The sequence below is a fragment of the Lacerta agilis genome, chromosome 2 (genome assembly GCF_009819535.1).
Source record: "Lacerta agilis isolate rLacAgi1 chromosome 2, rLacAgi1.pri, whole genome shotgun sequence".
In the NCBI taxonomy this organism is placed as follows: Eukaryota; Metazoa; Chordata; class Lepidosauria; order Squamata; family Lacertidae; genus Lacerta; species Lacerta agilis.
This window is the reverse complement of record NC_046313.1, coordinates 17,134,502-17,153,226: the sequence shown is the minus strand read 5'-3', so window position 1 is coordinate 17,153,226 and position 18,725 is coordinate 17,134,502. Positions and strand designations below refer to the sequence as shown.

General features: G+C 44.8%; 1 protein-coding gene across 1 annotated transcript in view; it reads right to left on the bottom strand.

Annotated features, from left to right (window-relative positions):
• The window catches only part of ANKFN1 (ankyrin repeat and fibronectin type III domain containing 1), a 106,612-nt gene that overhangs the window by 4,107 nt on the left and 83,780 nt on the right, over positions 1-18,725 (bottom strand). Inside the window, exons 14-16 of the mRNA XM_033138735.1 lie at positions 16,693-16,861; positions 7,365-7,531; positions 1,683-1,902 (exon numbers count right to left, since the gene is read on the bottom strand). Coding sequence (XP_032994626.1) covers positions 1,683-1,902; positions 7,365-7,531; positions 16,693-16,861 — 556 coding nt within the window. The remainder of the gene's footprint in view (positions 1-1,682; positions 1,903-7,364; positions 7,532-16,692; positions 16,862-18,725) is intronic.

Genomic DNA, 18,725 nt, shown 5'->3' with positions numbered 1-18,725 from the left:
CCAGTATGCAGCCAGGAGCAGCACGGAAGGTAGCAGCTTATATTCAGACATTTTTTCTTTTTTTCTCTCCCCCCCTCCAATTTTAAAGGTGCAGCTTATATTCGGGTGCGGCTTATATTCGGGTCAATATGGTATGGGCTAAAATGGTGTAATCACAATGCCTAGTATCCAATTTTGACTTGTTTAGAGTAGACCCATTGAAACTAGCAGGGCATAAGTTAGGCAGCTTGTGCCTGAAAGAAACTGAAAGGGACAAATTCACCCATTCAGGTCAGCAGACACCAATGGACCACCTAGGCTGATGGAGTCATCCTGGAGCCTGAGAGAACATCATTGATGTGGGAAGTCTGTAGTTCTGACTGGATAACCACAAGAGGCAGCAGAGCACAGATCCAAAGGTTCCTTCTTAGTTCTGGCCTTGTTGTTCCCGAGGCTCATCTCTTTATAACCATTTGTGTTCTGGGATCCATTTTTTCATTAGTCGTACCTCATGTTGCGTTCGCTGTGGGTTGCGAACGGCATGGGATACGAACACGGCAAACCCGGAAGTGTTTACTTCCGGGTTTCGCCATGCGCGCACGTGCAGAAGCACTCCGCGCAGTCTGCACATGCACAGAAGCGTTCTGCACAGGTCGTGCATGCGCAGAAGCGCGATATTGCGCTTCCGTGCATGCATGATATTGCCGCTCGGGTTGCAGACTTTTTGGGGTGAGAACGGCACCCCGGAATGGATCGTGTCCGCAACCCGAGGTACCACTGTACCCTGAGCTCTGCTGCCTGCTGCCTGTTCTTCCAATTAGCCAGAAATCCCTCTTTTCTTTGTAGCATTAGATAATCTTTAGTTCAACGATAATCACCTGATGTTACCAGCCTTGCTTAATTTGATTTTTGTAAAGATGTTGTTCCCTTGCACAAACCACCTGAGTGCAGTAGAAGAATGCCAGTTAAACTAAATCACTAGACCCATGCTGCAGGGAAGTCCTCTGTCCAAACTGCAGGAGAAGGCCAGAGAGGTAGAGAGGCGATGTGAAGACAGGAGAGGTGTCAAAGGCAGGAAGGAAAATGTACCCACAACCCTCCCTCCCATTGATATATATATTTAAATTTCTCTATGGAACCTTAAGCTCTGAGCTGCAACATACTAGAAGACAAAGCAGAATTTTACTTCCAGGATGAGGAAAGCTAACATTGAGCTGGAAGTCAATGCAAATTATTGGCCCTGAGATTATTTAGCCGTTTCCACAGGCATCTTGAAATCTCTGTGGCAAGTTTTGTGCTCCCGACCTGTATCATTTAGCAGAACTCACCATGTGAAAAGTGCCCATCAGTTTCCTCATTCCCCACATGGAATGGACCACCTCACTGTGTAGCGGGCAGCATTTGTGTGATGGGACCCCCCAGAATGGTACAGCTGCGGCTGGTGTTGGTGCGTGATCTACATGACAGATGTAATATGTGGATTGGGTCTCAGTATTCTATCGCTGTGTTTGCAAATGGCTAAAAAGCAGGTTTCCTCACTCTGCTTTTAGCCATTTGCCTGTGGCAAGTATAAACACAGGCAACCTTACGGTCACTGGGCAAGTCATAACGTACGATGCCCACGTGCTTCTGAATCAGAAGTGATGGGGAATTGTGCCTTGTCCTTGCCTAGACCGAAGGGGAGTGAGATGCTTTCCCCTTACCGCTCAAGACTTTTCTCCGGTGGGTCTCCATCTCTGGCGAGGGTGGCGGGGATGGAAGACAGTCGAGGTGAGAGGATGTTGAACTGATCTTCTTTTGGATGGGTTCTTCTGACAGATCCACAATCTTCGCTACCGGCAAGCCGGCGGGCGGCTGTCTGTACCGTGCATATTGTAGTGCTTCATTGATCCACCTCATTTCACGCCAGATCTCATCGATTTGCTATGGGAAGAAGATGGTGCAGACATATATATATTTATGTATGACAAGTTTGAATAGATACCTCATTGTTAATTACAAGAGAAGTGTAATGATGACTGGCGGTTCCTGTAGCTTTAAAGGGGGTAAGGAAATCTGTCATTGATGTGGTTCAGCCTCCCCTGATCTCTGAGATGAATAGTCTTCTTGTACTCCCAGAATTATTGCTGTGCCTCAGCCATCAATTTTCTGACAGAGGGCGGTTTTTGCCAACTTCTTCTGGCAAGAAAGGTGCAGCCTTTCTTTCTTGCTGGGACTTGGCGAGAACAATTCCCGATTCTCTAACATTCCTGATTTTTTACTACAGCCATGCCCAGTGTGGCTAGGGCAACCCAGTCAGATGGGTGGGTATAAATAATAAAATTGTTGTTTTTGTTGTTACTCATAGAATCATAGGGCTGGAAGGGGCCCCCAAGGGTCATCTAGTCCAACCCCCTGCAATGCAGGAATCTCAGCTAAAGCATCCATGACAGATGGCCAGCCAACCTCTGCTTAAAATCCTCCAAGGAAGGAGAGTCCGCAACCTCCTGAAGGAGACCGTTCCATGGTCCAACAGCTCTTCCTGTCAGAAAGTTTTTCTGTACGTTTAGTTGGAATCTCCTTTCTTTTAACTTGAGGCCCTATGTCCCTTACAGATCAAAATGCAAATCAAAAATGTAGTATAAACACTGACCAGCTGGGAAACACTGCCCTGCGAGCATTCCAATCGGACAACAGCCTTGACCGAAGGTGTCATGGGCTTTGAAGACACTCTAACTCAGGACGAAAGGGAGAAACGTGCTAAGAGGAAGGCACGCTTGGCAAACCCTCACCGTGATCAACTCCCGCCTGGAAACCTATGTCCCCACTGTGGAAGCACGTGTGGATCCAGCACAGTCACTTATGGCCTCACTGTTAAGACCATGGTGAGGCAAACTAAGGCCCGGGGGCTGGATCAGGCCCAATCGCCTTCTCAATCTGGCCCGCAGACGGTCCGGGAATCAGCATGTTTTTACACGAGTAGAACGTGTCCTTTTATTTAAAATGCAAATAGGAATTTGTTCAACCCCCCCCCCAAAAAAATATAGCCCGCCCCCCACAAGGTCTGAGGGACAGTGGTCCGGACCCCTGCTGAAAAAGTTTGCTGACCCCTGGTTAAGACCGTGTTTATGGAAGACAATCTTACTTGGCTACAAGCGATCGCCAAAGAAGACGACAGATCACCCCCCCCCACAAAGTTATAAATCAAGAACGAGTAAGACTGTCCTGTGTCATCATGGGAACATCACTAAATTATAACACCACAGGGAAGAAATCAAGGAGAGATTCTTGGTAGCTGCTCAACCTTTCTGGATTTCCTAACCCCTTGGGGCCAAAATCAGAGCACATTTTGGAATATGTGAAGTCCAGAAGACCAGTAGGGAGTGGCCGGATGGAATGGGGGCACCCTTACAACCCCATAGTGGGCTGCTGTTTTTCAAGACAGCAGCTGTGTGAATGAACTGTGTGTGTGTTTGAGAGATAAATAATGGGGAGTTGCCATCCTTTTTCAGGTCCCTCCGGGTGGATTGTTTAGATGGGCATATTATTCACAGTAACTCCTCCCATCCCTGTTTGATTGTTACCCAGTCTGACCCAATATATTTAATGAAGCTTACGTATGGACCTTTGTTTCTGTCACCAATACAGCTCTAAAGGAACATTATGCTAATAGCCCAGTCATATGAGCCACGCTTCTCGCAGAGTGCCTGACACATTACTGTACATATAAATTATGGCTTAATTGCCATTTCAGCTCCAGATATTCAGCTTAGCTTGGGTCAATCCTGAAATACCCCTTTCCTCCCTGCCCAACAGCCTGTTTCAGACACAACATACCTTATCTATGGCATATAATTTTTTTACTTTCTGGTTTCTCTCCAGCTCCCATTTCAGAACAGCTTTTATGGACTCCCTTCGCTCTTTACAATGTTTGGTTTGTGTAGTGACTCCAGCACTGTCTCAGATCTAGGATCATACAAATGCTCTTGTGGTTTTGCGGTCGCCGCTGAAGATTGCGGTATGCGCTGGGCCGAAAGTCCCTCCCTCCCCCCCCCAATAGGTGGAATACAGCTGGTTTTAGTTTGGGAAGGAACCTGACAAGTCTAATACACTGTCACAATAATTCGGTACAAAACACTGTGGTTTGAAAGGCTCTGCTACGTTTTCATCCATTACGAACAATCACGAAACCTAAAGCTTGAGTCACTGTCTTCTCTAAGAGGTCCTAGGCTGAGGCCACAACAGACCCCTTTGTTTGAATCCTTAATATTTTCTATTTCATTTATTTTTTTAAAAAAAAATTCTCAATGTCCCTATACATCATGCTTTGTGAGAATTGCGACTCCTAACCTTCTACGATACATACAGCTTTCTCATTTTGTAATGATTGGTGGGGGTTTGGGTTTTTTTTGGGGGGGAGCAATAACAAATTTACACACAGCCAGCCAGCTGTTCACTTCTCTTGCTTGCTGCTATGTTTGCTGAAATGAGGAGGAAAAATGGTAGCTGGCAACCATGACTGTAAACCTACTGGGATAGTTCAGGTTCACGGTTAGAGGGGAAATACGTATCTGTTGAAATGAGGATGTTACTGGTGATGATTTGTGAACATGTGGATTTGGTATAATCAGATTCACATACACAAATTAAAAAACGATTAAGACTTAAGCTGAAGGTACGTGTGAGAGGTAGGCCAATGTTAAGCATCTGCGCCCAAGTCCTAATACTTTTTGAAGTATTAACTTCAGCACTAAAAATGTAAGTGCACCACAGTTCAAGAAGGATACTGACAAGCTGGAACGTGTCCAGAGAAGGGCAACCAAAATGGTCAAAGGCCTGGAAATGATGCCTTATGAGGAACGGCTTAGGGAGCTGGGTATGTTTAGCCTGGAGAAGAGAAGGTTAAGGGGTGATATGATAGCCATGTTCAAATATATAAAAGGATGTCATCTAGAGGAGGGAGAAAGGTTGTTTTCTGCTGCTCCAGAGAAGCGGACACAGGGCAATGGATTCAAACTACAAGAAAGAAGATTCCACCTAAACATTAGGAAGAACTTCCTGACAGTAAGAGTTGTTCGACAGTGGAATTTGCTGCCAGGGAGTGTGGTGGAGTCTCCTTCTTTGGCGGTCTTTAAGCGGAGGCTTGACAGCCATCTGTCAGGAATGCTTTGATGGTGTTTCCTGCTTGGCAGGGGGTTGGACTGGATGGCCCTTGTGGTCTCTTCCAACTCTATGATTCTATAAGTGAATAAATGAATAAGGAAGGACTTGAAAATTGGGACAGGGCATAAAATTAGGCACAGCTGTCTCAGCGACTAGAAGCATGGGAAGTCACCCAAAGACTTATAATTTGGTATAAAATTTGGATAGTTTGATTGCATTATAATTTGGAATGTATTTAATGTGGATTTAATTGGATTGTTAAAATGGAAAACTTAATAAATATTACTATAAAAAAGAAGCATCTGCTAATATAAATTATGCAAAAATAAAATAAAATCCAAAGGCTGGAACACGGCGGTGAGGTGTTCAGGACCACCTGGGTTCAAAAGGCCTAGGTTTTGTATCCTGAACTCTGCTGAACTCTATTCCAGGAGTGGAATACTTGTGTCTCTTCAGATGGTGTTGGCCTCCAACTCCCATCATCTTGAACCAGTGACCCATGCTGGCTTGGGATGATGGGAAATGGAGTTCAGCTATGTCTAGAGGACCGTAAGTTCTTTGCCTTCTCCTTCAGTCCTAGAATTCTCTCCATTCTAACTTTAAACACAGAGAAATATGGCAAAATTCAGAAGGGTATTAGGAGCCTGGAAAATTCTGGTGAATTCTAGGCATGTCTACTCGGAGGTTAGCCTCCGAGTGCAGTGCATCTGGCCCGGCGCCGCTGCTCCTGTGGCAACTGGGGGAGCTGCCAGGTGAGAGGCAGCTTGTGGGGCTGCCCCGTCCGTCCGCGGAGCAGCATGGATGGGGTGCCGGGCAGTGGGGAGTGGTGGGAGGGGCCACCAAGTGTCACCCACTCCCCTGGAACCCGGGGCATCCCGCTCCTATCGCCCCTCCCTTGCTACGCCTCTGAGCATCTGTAACCTGAAGCATCTGTAACCCAAGGTACCACTGTATCTGTAATCTGCATTGAGTCCTGGTATGGGAAGATGGCAGGATAAAAATAAACAAAGTGAGATAAAACAAACAAACAAACAAACAAACAAACCATAGCCAGAGTAACCCAGTAAGTTTATATCAAGGCCTAAGTGAAACTAAGGGCCAGTACGCACTACCCCCATATGATACAGTAATTGAATTAGCAGCATTTCAGTTTGTGCTATTGTACTGGGAACTAGGCACTAGGTAAGGTTCGCAAATCGAACCATATTTCCCCTGCCTTGCACTAATTAACAAAGGTTGTAACGAACCAAGAAGATCTCTGCCTAAGCTGCTACTGAACTGAATGGAAGCCATCTAAGAGCAAAGCACTGGTCCATTTTAAGGGTGCTGGGGGACAGTAGCGTAGCATGGGGTGGGGCACAGGGGCAGTTGCCCCGGGTGCAAAATTGTTAGGGGCATGAAATTTCAACACCCAGTGCTGCCTCAATGCAGCTGTGTGCTTCCGTTGCCGGGCTCTGTTGAAAACAGCTTCTCCATGCAAACCAGGAAGTGACATCTCCAGACAATGGAATGACTCTTCTTTCCTTATCTCTGCAGCTGCGATCTCCTGGATGATGTGGACACCATTAGGCAGATGAATGTGCATGCGTTCTCTGTCCGTTTCCCTCCCTCCCTCCTGCTCTGTGTGGCTCCAGGCTCTGGCAACCCACGCTACGCCACTGCTGGGGGAGGACAGCTTCTTGGCGAATGGTGCTCCATGCCTGATCTGTTTGCCTCCCACCCCGCCACCTTCACGGGTCTCCCCAAATCTCCTGCCTAACCCAGCTGCTGCTTCACATCACCTCACAGTAGGGCCGCCTCTGTCAAAAGAAACAGTTGTTGGCAGGGTGTGCATGTTTCATTGCAGACTGACAGTCGGAGTGGTGGTGGGGTCTTGTAACGTAAAGAGAAGAAAGGCTACAACCCAGCCTAAACTGAGGTTGTTTTTGGTTTTTTTGCCTCATATTAGAGAGGTAGGGGTGGGAAATGGGATTTATAACCCAAACTGACACGCTTCTCTACAACACTCCAGTATAACTGTCATATGATTTTATCCATGAAATTTCTCCCAGAAAGCAAGCGAGGGAAAAGTGGGGTTGGGGGGGAGGGAAGAGCTGCAGAGTGGCTATTTCATAAAACCCAAATTGTATTTTGACACTAAACGTCTTTATGCTGTGCCTTTGCCCAACAATTCTCCATTTAGGTTCCAAATTACAGCCCCTGCTAGAAATCACCTTTGACTAGTCGGAAAAACAGACGGTTACCTGTGTGTAATCTAGGACTTGCTGGTGTCTTTGTTTAGCTGCAGCGACTTCACTGTCTGAAATTGCTTCCCTTAGGGATTGCTGGGTGCTCAGAAAATCTAGCTCTATGACAGCGGAAAGGCGGCAATACAGACTAATAAATTTCTCCTTGTAACTGCAAAAGTGAACTGTGGAGACAACAAAGCACAGAAGCAAGTGTGTTAGAAAGACACACACTCACAGAGGCAGCTCTCAAAAAAAGCCTTACCTTTCTGAGGATCTTGAAAGAAACAAGCTGTCATTGCTTGCGTTTATCCCAGAAAACAAGTGTTTTATATATATCTATATCTATATTTAAAAGGTTATAATTCCAGAGGAGCAGCGAAAGCTACAGAGAGTCTTGTAGCACCTTGAAGTTTAAAAGATCTAATAGTGGACTAAGCTTTCATGGACCTGGCACAGGTGTTAAATTAGACACGGATAGCTCAGGGGTAGCCTAGGTGGTGCCCTCCAGACATTTTATTTATTTATAAAAATATTTAGAGACCGCTATCAAGTGGTTTATAACAAAAAAAAAATACCTAAAACCATACAGTAAAAACATTAAGAAGTTAAAAACAGACACCAACCACAGTGGAAAGACGTACTTTCAATTGTCTGCATAGGCCTGTTTGGGGCACCCAACTCCCATCAACCCCAGTCAGAATGAGCAATGGTTAGGGGGGGTGGGAATTATAGTTGTAGGAAGACAAGGAATGTTTTCACAGGGTTTCCTGTTGAGGACGCGTCACTATATATATTTTTCTATGCATTTGGGATCGGCATGGAAATGTAACAAAGAGGTTACTCTCCACGCACCCCAGTTTGCATTTTTAAACACTGCATCCAAGAGTGTGTGTGTGTGTGTGTTTATGCGCACATGCGCCAACTAAGGACGTTTCATGCATCTGAAAACGTGAACTCTAGTACATGAAAGCTTGCACTGCACACACCAAATCTGCTAGGGCTGTTACGCTAGTCACACTCAGATTGAACCCCTTAATGGATGTGGCTCAATACGTCTACTCTGAGTACGACTTAACATTAGAAGCAACCCGTAGAAGGTAAAGGTGAGCTTTTCCATTGGACGGCTTCCTGTTGGTGTAAAAGATATGAAAGTTTCAGCTCTACACAGAAATCTTGATCAGGCAGGATGGAAACATAAGCAAAGAGTCTGTTTACACAAGCATTTTTATCACCCAGTGGGGACAAACTCAGATGATGTGTGAAGATGCCCATTTCAGTTTAATGACCAGTGACAAAGCTTTTTTTATTTCAAATGCTAAAAAGTGGGGAATTATTAAGTGGTGTGGATGCAAATGTGGACCAAGCCTATGGTAGGGTCACTCCTGGCATAAATCTATGGGTTGTAGCTATGCAACAGATGCTGGTTGATGAGCTAGAGTCTTGCACAATATATGGCTCAGCTGTGCATCCGATGGGCAACAGACCTACACAACCAATTTTATGCTGCCGTAGGACACACATGACTGATTGACAGTCATAGAGCAGTCATAGAGCAGCCATCTGCCTGCTTCAGCAGAGTGCCATTCCATGACACATTGTTCCTGATCAGTCCAGTGGGTTTGGGCATATGACAGTGAAGACTTGGTCCACAACCATTCCAAGAATTCCTTGTCCATGTACGTGGGGATGCTGTCCCTGTAACACACTGAGAAGTTGATGGGTGTGTGTGTGGAAATCTAGACCTCCCCACAACCCCAGAATAGCTACAATCGCATTCCAAAATAAACACAGCCTTGCACATGAGCAAATACTAACATGAATGATTGCGTAACAAGGGAACTGGCCCTCAGCCCTATGGTAGGGTTGTGGGCAGATGGTCCTTCACTTGTGCCTTTTTTTAAAAAATGGAAGTGACTAGGATTGACCAGGGACCTTCTGCATGCAAAACACATGACCCCTTCCCTTTATGACCCCAAGTATTTTTAGACATTTCATGTAGATAATGATCTAATGATGCCTTGACATTCTGAGTGCTTGTTGGCCAAAGCATTGCTGTCTCTATTGTTGACAAGATCTATCTATCTATCTATCTATCTATCTATCTATCTATCTATCATCTATCTCTATCATCATCATCATCATCATCAACATCATCATTCTCTCTCTCTCTCTCTCTCTCTCTCTCTCATCTATCTATATCTATCTATCTATCTATCTATCTATCTATCTATCTATCTATCTACCCTCTAACTTTAACTGTGTTAAATTTTTTCCAGTAGCACCTTAGGGACCAACTGAGTTTGTTCTTGGTATGAGCTTTCGTGTGCATGCACACTTCTTCAGATACCTGGAAAGAATTTTCTATTTTGTTTCGACTATGGCAGACCAGCACGGCTACCCACCTGTAACTGTTAAATTTGTGCTTTTCTTGTGGGCTGTAACTTCTCCAAAAATACCTCTTTCCCAGGGAAATCATGGTAGCATTTGAAAAAGTTGTGTGGAAGTGTGGCACCATGCAGCCTCACTCCTGCAAGTGCTCCTTTAAGGTAGGGATGGAAAACTTTTTTTTTTTACTCCTGTGGAAAGCACATGATGGTGGGTGGGTGGGTGGTCAGAAGCTGCTTGGTGTGTTGGAAGGAGCATGACTCACATGGGGGGAAAGGTATGCAGAGATGACTTTTCCTCTGCAAGCCACTCCCCATATCACCATTGCAGGAGAGGGCAAATTCAGTAAAATTTTGTAGTGGGCTGCAGTGAAGACCTCTGAGGGTTGCACGTGACCAACAAGCAGCAGGTTGGCCACATGTGCTTTAAGGATAGCAAAGGTGCCAACCTGTGCTGGTGTCATCACATGTGCGCCGTCACATTGCAACCACTAGTCGAACAGCGTTCCTGTCTTCACAGAATAATGCAGGGGGGGGGTAATGCTGTATTTCATGCCTTGAAAGTGACTTTTTGCACCATTTCTCCTTCCAGGCAATCAATACTGCAGTTGGATGGTTTATCAAGGCTTTTGCAGGGAATGGATTTATTTTTTGCAGGAGCCATTAGCACTAGTTTCACACTGCATGTTCACCCCCCCCCCCCCGTGTGTTATCCAGTTTTCACAACATGCAGCAATGGCTGCGACGTATATCAATGACTTTTTAAAAGGTGAACATGGAGGAAAACAGGACAATCTGTGGGGATTATGGGCCTTATTAGGCAAATGTGCAAATCGTGTGATAACAGAAAGGGCTCCGTTGCATCACAAACTCTAGCCAGGAACTGCGGTTCTGCAAGGAGCAGCAGCGAACTTCCACATTCCATCAGTGCAAGGATTTCTGCTTGTCTGACAGGACGTCCTCCCTCTCCTCCCTGTGTGCATGTCCCCATGTCTGTTCCAGGTGGCTGGGGGAACCCCTAGAAGAAATTTAAGGGGGTGCGTGGGGACCGGGAGAGGCAGGGAACATTCCATTGCACAAGCAGAAATACCTACAATGATGGAATGTAGAGACATTGCACACACTTTTGTAAATCAAGAATTTTTTTAATAATAATAATAAAAATGATGGAATGTTTGTCGTAGTAGAAACCAGGGTCACCAAAATGCTCTGCTTGTGAACTTCAACAAGACAGCTGTCTGGTCAGATTTCTAACTCAGTGCTCACAGTACTTTAACACCGATCCCTAATCCAATGTGGCAATGCATGGAAAAACCGATGAACACCCTCAATAATCTTATTGTCATATTCAGAGTGAGCCCACTGAAATCAACGGACTTAAATTATTTAAATCAATTAATTTCAATGGATCCGTTCTGAGTATGAAACTAGCTATGGCCCACAGAAATTCTATTTACACCCCTCACATTTCCTTGTTGCATTGTTTCAAAAGCCTGCCAAACCTATTTGACCAGAGATGGTGGGTAGAACCAACAAAGTGGTGCATGCTCTGGTTATCTCCCACTTGGACTACTGCAATGTGCTCCACGTGTGGCTACCTTTGAAGGTGACTCGGAAACTCCAACTAATCCAGATTGCTGACTGGGAGTGGCTGCCAAGACCATATAACACTGGTCCTGAAAGACCTGCATTGGTTCCCAGTACATTTTCAAGCACAATTCAGAGTGTTGGTGCTGACCTTTAAAGCCCTAAACGGCCTCGGCCCTGTATACCCAAAGGAGCGTCTCCACCCCCATCGTTCAGCCCGGACACTGGGGTCCAGCTCTGAGGGCCTTCTGGTGGTTCCCTCACTGTGAGAAGTGAAGCTACAGGGAACCATGCAGAGGGCCTTCTCGGTAGTGGCGCCCGCCCTGTGGAACACCCTCCCATCAGATGTCAAGGAAATAAACAACTATCAGACTTTTAGAAGACATCTGAAGGCAGCCCTGTTTAGGGAAGTTTTTAATGTTTGATGTTTTATTGTGTTGTTAATATTCTGTTGGGACCTGCCCAGAGTGGCTGGGGAAAGACAGCCACATGGGTAGGGTATAAATAAACAGTAATAACTATATTATTATTATTATTATTATTATTATTATTATTATTAAATGGGTGTATTTGCCCCTTGGGAACCAAAGTCTCTCCCAAGCCCCTTTCAGTTCTGTAAAATCTATGGTCCATCACCAGCATTGAAATGTTTGGAGACACAAACTTTTCATATCACTTTCTGAACATTGCGTATGGTTGGGAATCAAACCAATCTGTTTTGCAAAGAGATCACTAGCAGTATGATCTGAGCCTACAACTCGAAGGAGAATAGTCCTGACTCTTTCTGCTCCCCTCCCAGACATCTAGCTCCTGCAGTGGTCCAGGGAGCAAGCAGCATGTGGTCTGACAGCTCACACCAGACGTGTGGCACCATTAGTGAAATTGCAGCCGCCGCTGCAGCTTCTAGCCACTGCGGTTGGAAGCCAGGCTGTTAATGTTACTGTAACAAATGTTGCTTCAACATTGCCTTTTTTGCGGTTTCGCAATTACAGATTCAGTAGCCGCCAACTAATAGGGAGTGGAAGCTTCTAATATTCCGGAGGTGAATCACAGCCATTTTATAGGCACTGGGGAGAAATGTGCAATAAAACCAGACAGAAAATGGCCTCCGCTTTAGGGCACGAGATTGGTTGCTTTTTGTTGGAAAAGTAAAATTGGGCTTTTATTGGAATTCTCCCTGCAGTACTACAAAGTCCCCACACCATAAATTCACCGTGTTGAGAGACAAATGAGGAAAGTCTGCCGAATCCTCATTGTGTACGGCAAACCACTTTGCCATCTCCATTGCTGCTCTAATCTATGATTGACATTAAATACGTTTGTGATCTTGCCTTGCTTGACATGTTTCCGACATGCAGGTGTAACAGTGGATTGGGTCCCCTTTAAGGGGAGAAAAAGATGCTAGTTCTCTGTGTTACAGACCCTCCAAGTGTGCTTATATTCCAGGGACAGTTATGGATTTACAGAAGCCGTCCCAGTTTCCTGATTTGATCCCGGAATGTCTCGCTTTTCCTTAAGATGTCCCTGTTTTCATCATAGAAATATTGGAGGGTATGGTAGAATTTGAATTATGGTGCTGGAGGAGACTCTTGAGAGTCCCATGGACTGCAAGAAGATCAAACCTATCCATTCTCAAAGAAATCAGCCCTGAATGCTCACTAGAAGGACAGATCCTGAAGTTGAGGCTCCAGTACTTTGGCCACCTCATGAGAAGAGAAGACTCCCTAGAAAAGACCCTGATGTTGGGAAAGATGGAGGGCACAAGGAGAAGGGGACGACAGAGGATGAGATGGTTGGACAGTGTTCTCGAAGCTACTAACATGAGTTTGGCCAAACTGCGAGAGGCAGTGAAGGATAGGCGTGCCTGGCGTGCTCTGGTCCATGGGGTCACGAAGAGTCGGACACGACTGAACGACTGAACAACAACAAATGGTAGAATGTCCCTATTTTCAAATGTTGATGGGTATGGAGTTTAGTGAGCCCCCAAGCCAAGGAGATAAGTAACTAACTATACAACCTTTGGAGGACATCTGAGGGCAGCCCTGTATAGGGAAGTCCCCCCACCCCCACCAATGTTTAATGTTTTATTATGTGGCAATTATTTATAACCCACCCACCCAGTCAGATGGGTGGGGTATAAATAATAAAATGATGATGATAGAATAAGACGCCCCTATTTTCATTGAGGAAATGTTGGAGGGTATGGTGTTAAAAAGCAAAGACATCACCTTGCCGACAAAGGTCTGTATAGTTAAAGCTATGGTTTTCCCAGTAGTAATGTATGGAAGTGAGAGCTGGACCATAAAGAAGGCTGATCGCCGAAGAATTGATGCTTTTGAATTATGGTGCTGGAGGAGACTCTTGAGAGTCCCATGGACTGCAAAAAGATCAAACATATCCATCCTTAAAGAAATCAGCCCTGAGTGCTCACTGGAAGGGCAGATCCTGAAGTTGAGGCTCCAATACTCTGGCCACCTCATGAGAAGAGAAGACTCCCTGGAAAAGACCCTGATGTTGGGAAAGATGGAGGGCAAAAGGAGAAGGGGACGACAGAGGATGAGATGGTTGGACAGTGTTCTCGAAGCGACTGGCATGAGTTTGGCCAAACTGTGGGAGGCAGTGGAGGATAGGGGTGCCTTTCATGCTCTGGTCCATGGGGTTACGAAGAGTCGGACACGACTGAACGACTGAACAACAACAACAACAACAACAACATGGCATTAAATACTGGAAAAATATGTTGAAATGTAAGGCTGAACTCATATTTTTTAAATATCTGAGGCTACCAACAGTGTTGATTCATAGTTGCTGGTCACAGAAGGCATATGTTGATTGTGGGAGTTTAGCCTGGCAAATTTGGCCTGTGCATTACTCATACCCCAAGAGCTGTGGTATGTAAGAGATGTAACCACCTTGCCCAGAAAAGGGCTTCATGAATGATTCATAAAAGAGAGCTGGCAAAGAAAAAAAAACACATTATTCTGGGAATGGCTCAATCTTCTTATAAGTTTATATCACTTAGTGTGTGCATTAGGGTTATAACAGTCCTAACAACTTCATGTTCCTGTAGCTTAGTTAGATGAACTTTTGCCCAAAAACAAAGGAATGAACTGTCATTTCCAAATCTTTTGGAAAAAGGTCACCCTGAAACCAATAAATCAATTTTTGTATATGTAACTGTATAATGTATTATGTAACAGGCATAGCACGTGCAGGAAAAAAATGGAGATGGCAATTTCTTTTAATACCTGTACAATGTTTTGCACATTGTACATCACTTCTTACTGCTTAGAAAAAATTGAGGTTGCAGTTTGTCTTCGTTTCTGCTGCGAGCACCATAAAGTTCCCACATCACTTTGATTGCGCGTTCTGCGCACTGATTACTTCTTGTTATCTGGTCTATGGAGGCCTCTTGCTTCCAGTGATTCTCCAATACAATACATTACAGCTGTCTAGGAAGTTCCAGACAGCTGTAAAAGTTCTAAACAGTTCCACAAAGTTTTTCAGAAGTGCGAATATACCTATTATATATAATGCCCCAATTCTAATCTATATATTTTAAATGCTGCTGTATATGTATATATACGTGTATGGTTTTTGTTGTGCAAATTTTAATGTATTATTTTTGTATTATTGATTTAGTAAGTTGGGCTGTGACCGTAAAAATATATCCATTCATTCTTATGTAGCAATGTTACATATACGGTGATTCAAACTTTTCATTTCAGGGCGACCCTTTTTCACAACTGAGAACAATTAGTCCCTTCTGCAGGGTTTCTGAGCAAAAGTTCATCCCTTTACGTTACAGGACATCCTTTTTCAAAAAGTCAAAAAGTTATGAACCTATTGTGTATGTGTGTGTTTATAGATATGGGATAGTTTATGGGTAAAAAACCCTTGGATGGTTAAGTCCAGTCAAAGGCGACTACGGGGTGCGGTGCTCATCTTGCTTTTCAGGCTGAGGAAGCCGGCATTTGTCCACAGACAGCTTTCTGGGTCATGTGGCCAGCATGACTCAACCGCTACTGGTGTACAGAGGACTGTGACAAGTGCCAGAGTGCATGGATACTTTGTTTACCTTCCCGCTACAGTGGTACCTATTTATCTGCTTGCACTGGTATGCTTTTAAACTGCTAGGTTGGCCGAAGCTGGGACAGGGCAACGGGAGCTCACCCCATCACGCAGATGCGAACCGCCAACCTTGCGAACAGCAAGCCGAAGAGGCTCGGTGGTTTAGACCACAGTGCCACCCGCGTCCCTTATACATATGGAAACATGCATGAAAGATGACTGTTACTTGTAAGGAGGGGGGATGGGTGATAGGGTGGTGGTGACAACTCAGTCTCAGTGGCAGAGGGGTGGAACAGCGTGCAAACAACAATGCACATCATGGGCAATGCTATCACAATATTTGCACGTTCTGTGTCAGGAATATCTTGGTACTTTGCTGCTTGAAATCTGTCCATGCTTTTTCTAGTACTGGATCTGTGGGAGAGAAGATTAAGGAAACTTTTGCTGAACAAAATCAATCATCTGGCTCTGTATGTTTTTCTCTGGCAGTGGCATTTCAGCAGCGAGGGCTACCAACCAGAAGACCGTGCTTGCTGGTGCACATTCCCCAACCTTTATGGTATGAGAGAAACCACCAGCTCTCTGTGGCACTCCAGATGTTACTGGACTCCAGCTCCCATCAGACCAAACCATCATCATTAGGGATGATGGAAGTTGTAGCCCACCAACCTCTGGTGCTAACAGCTGCGAGGTCTCCTTGCATCCCATAAATGGAGTGTAAAACTCGGGATTTTGCGCACTCGCATTTATCCTACTGACCGTCAATACTGCTTGCACAAAAATTGTCTGATTTCAATGGGACTAAGTCTGGATCTGGCCCGATAACAACAAATAAATTCTGCACCAAGCTCAGTTCCGTAATCAAAATGGTAACGGAGAGGCTGTCAAAGATGGGTGATCCGCCTTCCTCGGACATATTTTGAAATCAAAAGCCCTGCTAAGGCAGCTTTGAATCGTTTTGCTTTCACCGAATGCCGCCTGAACTGCCCATTTCAACATTCACTATTCTTCATGCCTATAACCAAAGGGTCGTGTTGTTGCTCGATAGCTTGTGGACTGACTGGCTTCTGCATTCCTGTAGTTATGACTAGAGCATGTAACCTGGTAGCTACACTCCTTCTATTACTTGTCTGTAGTCAGAGAGAAAAAGTGTTGTTGCCAAGAAATCATCACGTGATCTATTGACTCTCCGCTGGGACGGGGGGGGGGGAGGCAAGGGGCTGGAGGGGAACAGATACAACTTTGTGATTTTATTATAAGGCGACTGGGTTAATATTTCTAGGTGAAGCAAGGTAGTATACCGAGTTCAAACATCTGAAGAGGGAGGTTAAGGAATCCTGAGTGCGGGGTGTAAGGGTTATTCTGTCCTGGGGCAGTGCAGACGTCGTCTGAGGCAGGGAGCAGGAGAAGAAAGCACACATTGTGACCCAGTTCCAACACCTCCTGTGTATACAGACGGAAGAGCTTAGCCTGCAGAGGAACACGCACAGAGAAGAAATGGGGGTGGGCACGGGGGGGGGGGGGAGAAAGGGGAGGCGAGAGTTACAGCATCGTACTTATATAAACAACCCCCAAAATTGTATAAAACATTAGCGCAAAGTTGCACAGCATCAAGATATAGGGGTTTTTGTAAAAGAGAAATGGGGGGGGGGGGGAATATATACCTGTATATGTATATATATACACACACACATGTTTGTGTGTCTATATATCGAGGGGGAGAGAGAGAGAGAGAGAGAGAGAGAGAGAGAGAGAGAGAGAGAGAGAGAGAGAAAGGCCATGTGTGTGTTAATTTTGCTTCATAAAATAAAGATTTAATGCTCCAACGTTCCACATTAAAAGACACACACGTGCACACAACACAACCCCTTACCTCCCCCAGAAAATAACATTTATGTTTCTTATTAGCCAGAAAACGATCGCACTCCATGAGCTTTTCAAGATTATGATTGTATAATTATGTGAAAACATGAAAATGAATTCAATTAAAAACCTTTAACATTCAATTTAGGAGCTGGTTAGCAAAACTATGCAGATCCCCCCTCCTTTTTTGGGGGGGGGGGCTTGCTTCCTCCCTTCCCCTCCCCATTTTCTCCCTGCAGCCTGTCACCAAATGGTGCAATGAAAAAGATTTAACAAGCCGCACTGAGAAAAATGAAAATGAAATAAATATCAAACAGCAAGAGGTGTATGTTTGATTAAAATTGACTTTGATGCTGAATGGAGGCATGGAATCAGCTGGGACCATTATCTAAGCTTGTAATCTCTCCCTCTTGTTATCAATCCTTTGTGTGGGGGTGGGGGTGTGTGTCAGGCTCACCAACTCTATGGTGCTGAGGTCTCTACAGCCCCACAAATGTCCATGGGGACAAGGCTCAGCCCCACAATCTTGAGGGAGCAGAAGAGGCCTGGTGGGAAGTCGCCTCAGGCTGCGTGGCATCTCCTGATGCTGTGAAACCTGGAAGGAAGCTGTTCCGGGGCCGTAGAGCTTTGGGAGATATTGTGTGGACCAGTGTGCACTGGCGTGCGAATTTTGCATTTTTTGAGTCTATGGCCATCTTTGGCCAACAAACACTCCGATTTGGGAGCTATGGTAGAAGCTCGAGGTTTCTTATCTTTTCTTTAAGTTATGTGAATCAGGGCTACAAGAAAGAAGTGTGGTAGTAACTTACATGGTTATGTTTCCTAAATCAGCTTCAGCTCAGCTTCTTCATGGAATGGATTTATAGCTACCAATAAACCATGCTTGGATGATCACATCTCAGTTTATTAAGCAGAGATATGCCTGAGTTTTTTTGCCTGCGAATGTGGCTCCTTTGTTCCTCCTGTTGCTACGAGCTGCAATAAAATGGGGAAGCCTCTAATTAACCATAGTTTCTCATTCCATCCGAACCAAGAAGCTATGGTTATGGCTTCAGAACAAGTCAAGCTGCTGAACCAATGTTTTAAGTTGGTTCGTTTAATATCCTGGCTTGTTCTGAACCTGGTAACCACAGTTTCCCAAGTTTGAACACAACAGGAAACTATGGTTTAATTGGAAGCTTCCTGGTTTAATTGTGGCTTTGAGCACCAGCAAATATGATTGTTGGGAGCATATATATATATGCATCCGAGGCTGTCTCACTTTTTAATTTCTTTTAATTTATATTAAACAAGACTAACAAAATATTCAAAGAAAGACAGAAATTGGATTGTTGAATCGTTGGAATACATTTTATCTGGAAAAATCTTAGCATGCTTGAACTAAATCCTGGCGCACTCCTTTTGGATCAAAGATTGATCCATATAGGCTCCCAAACATGGCAGAATATGGTAGCATTCTATTACTGTATTT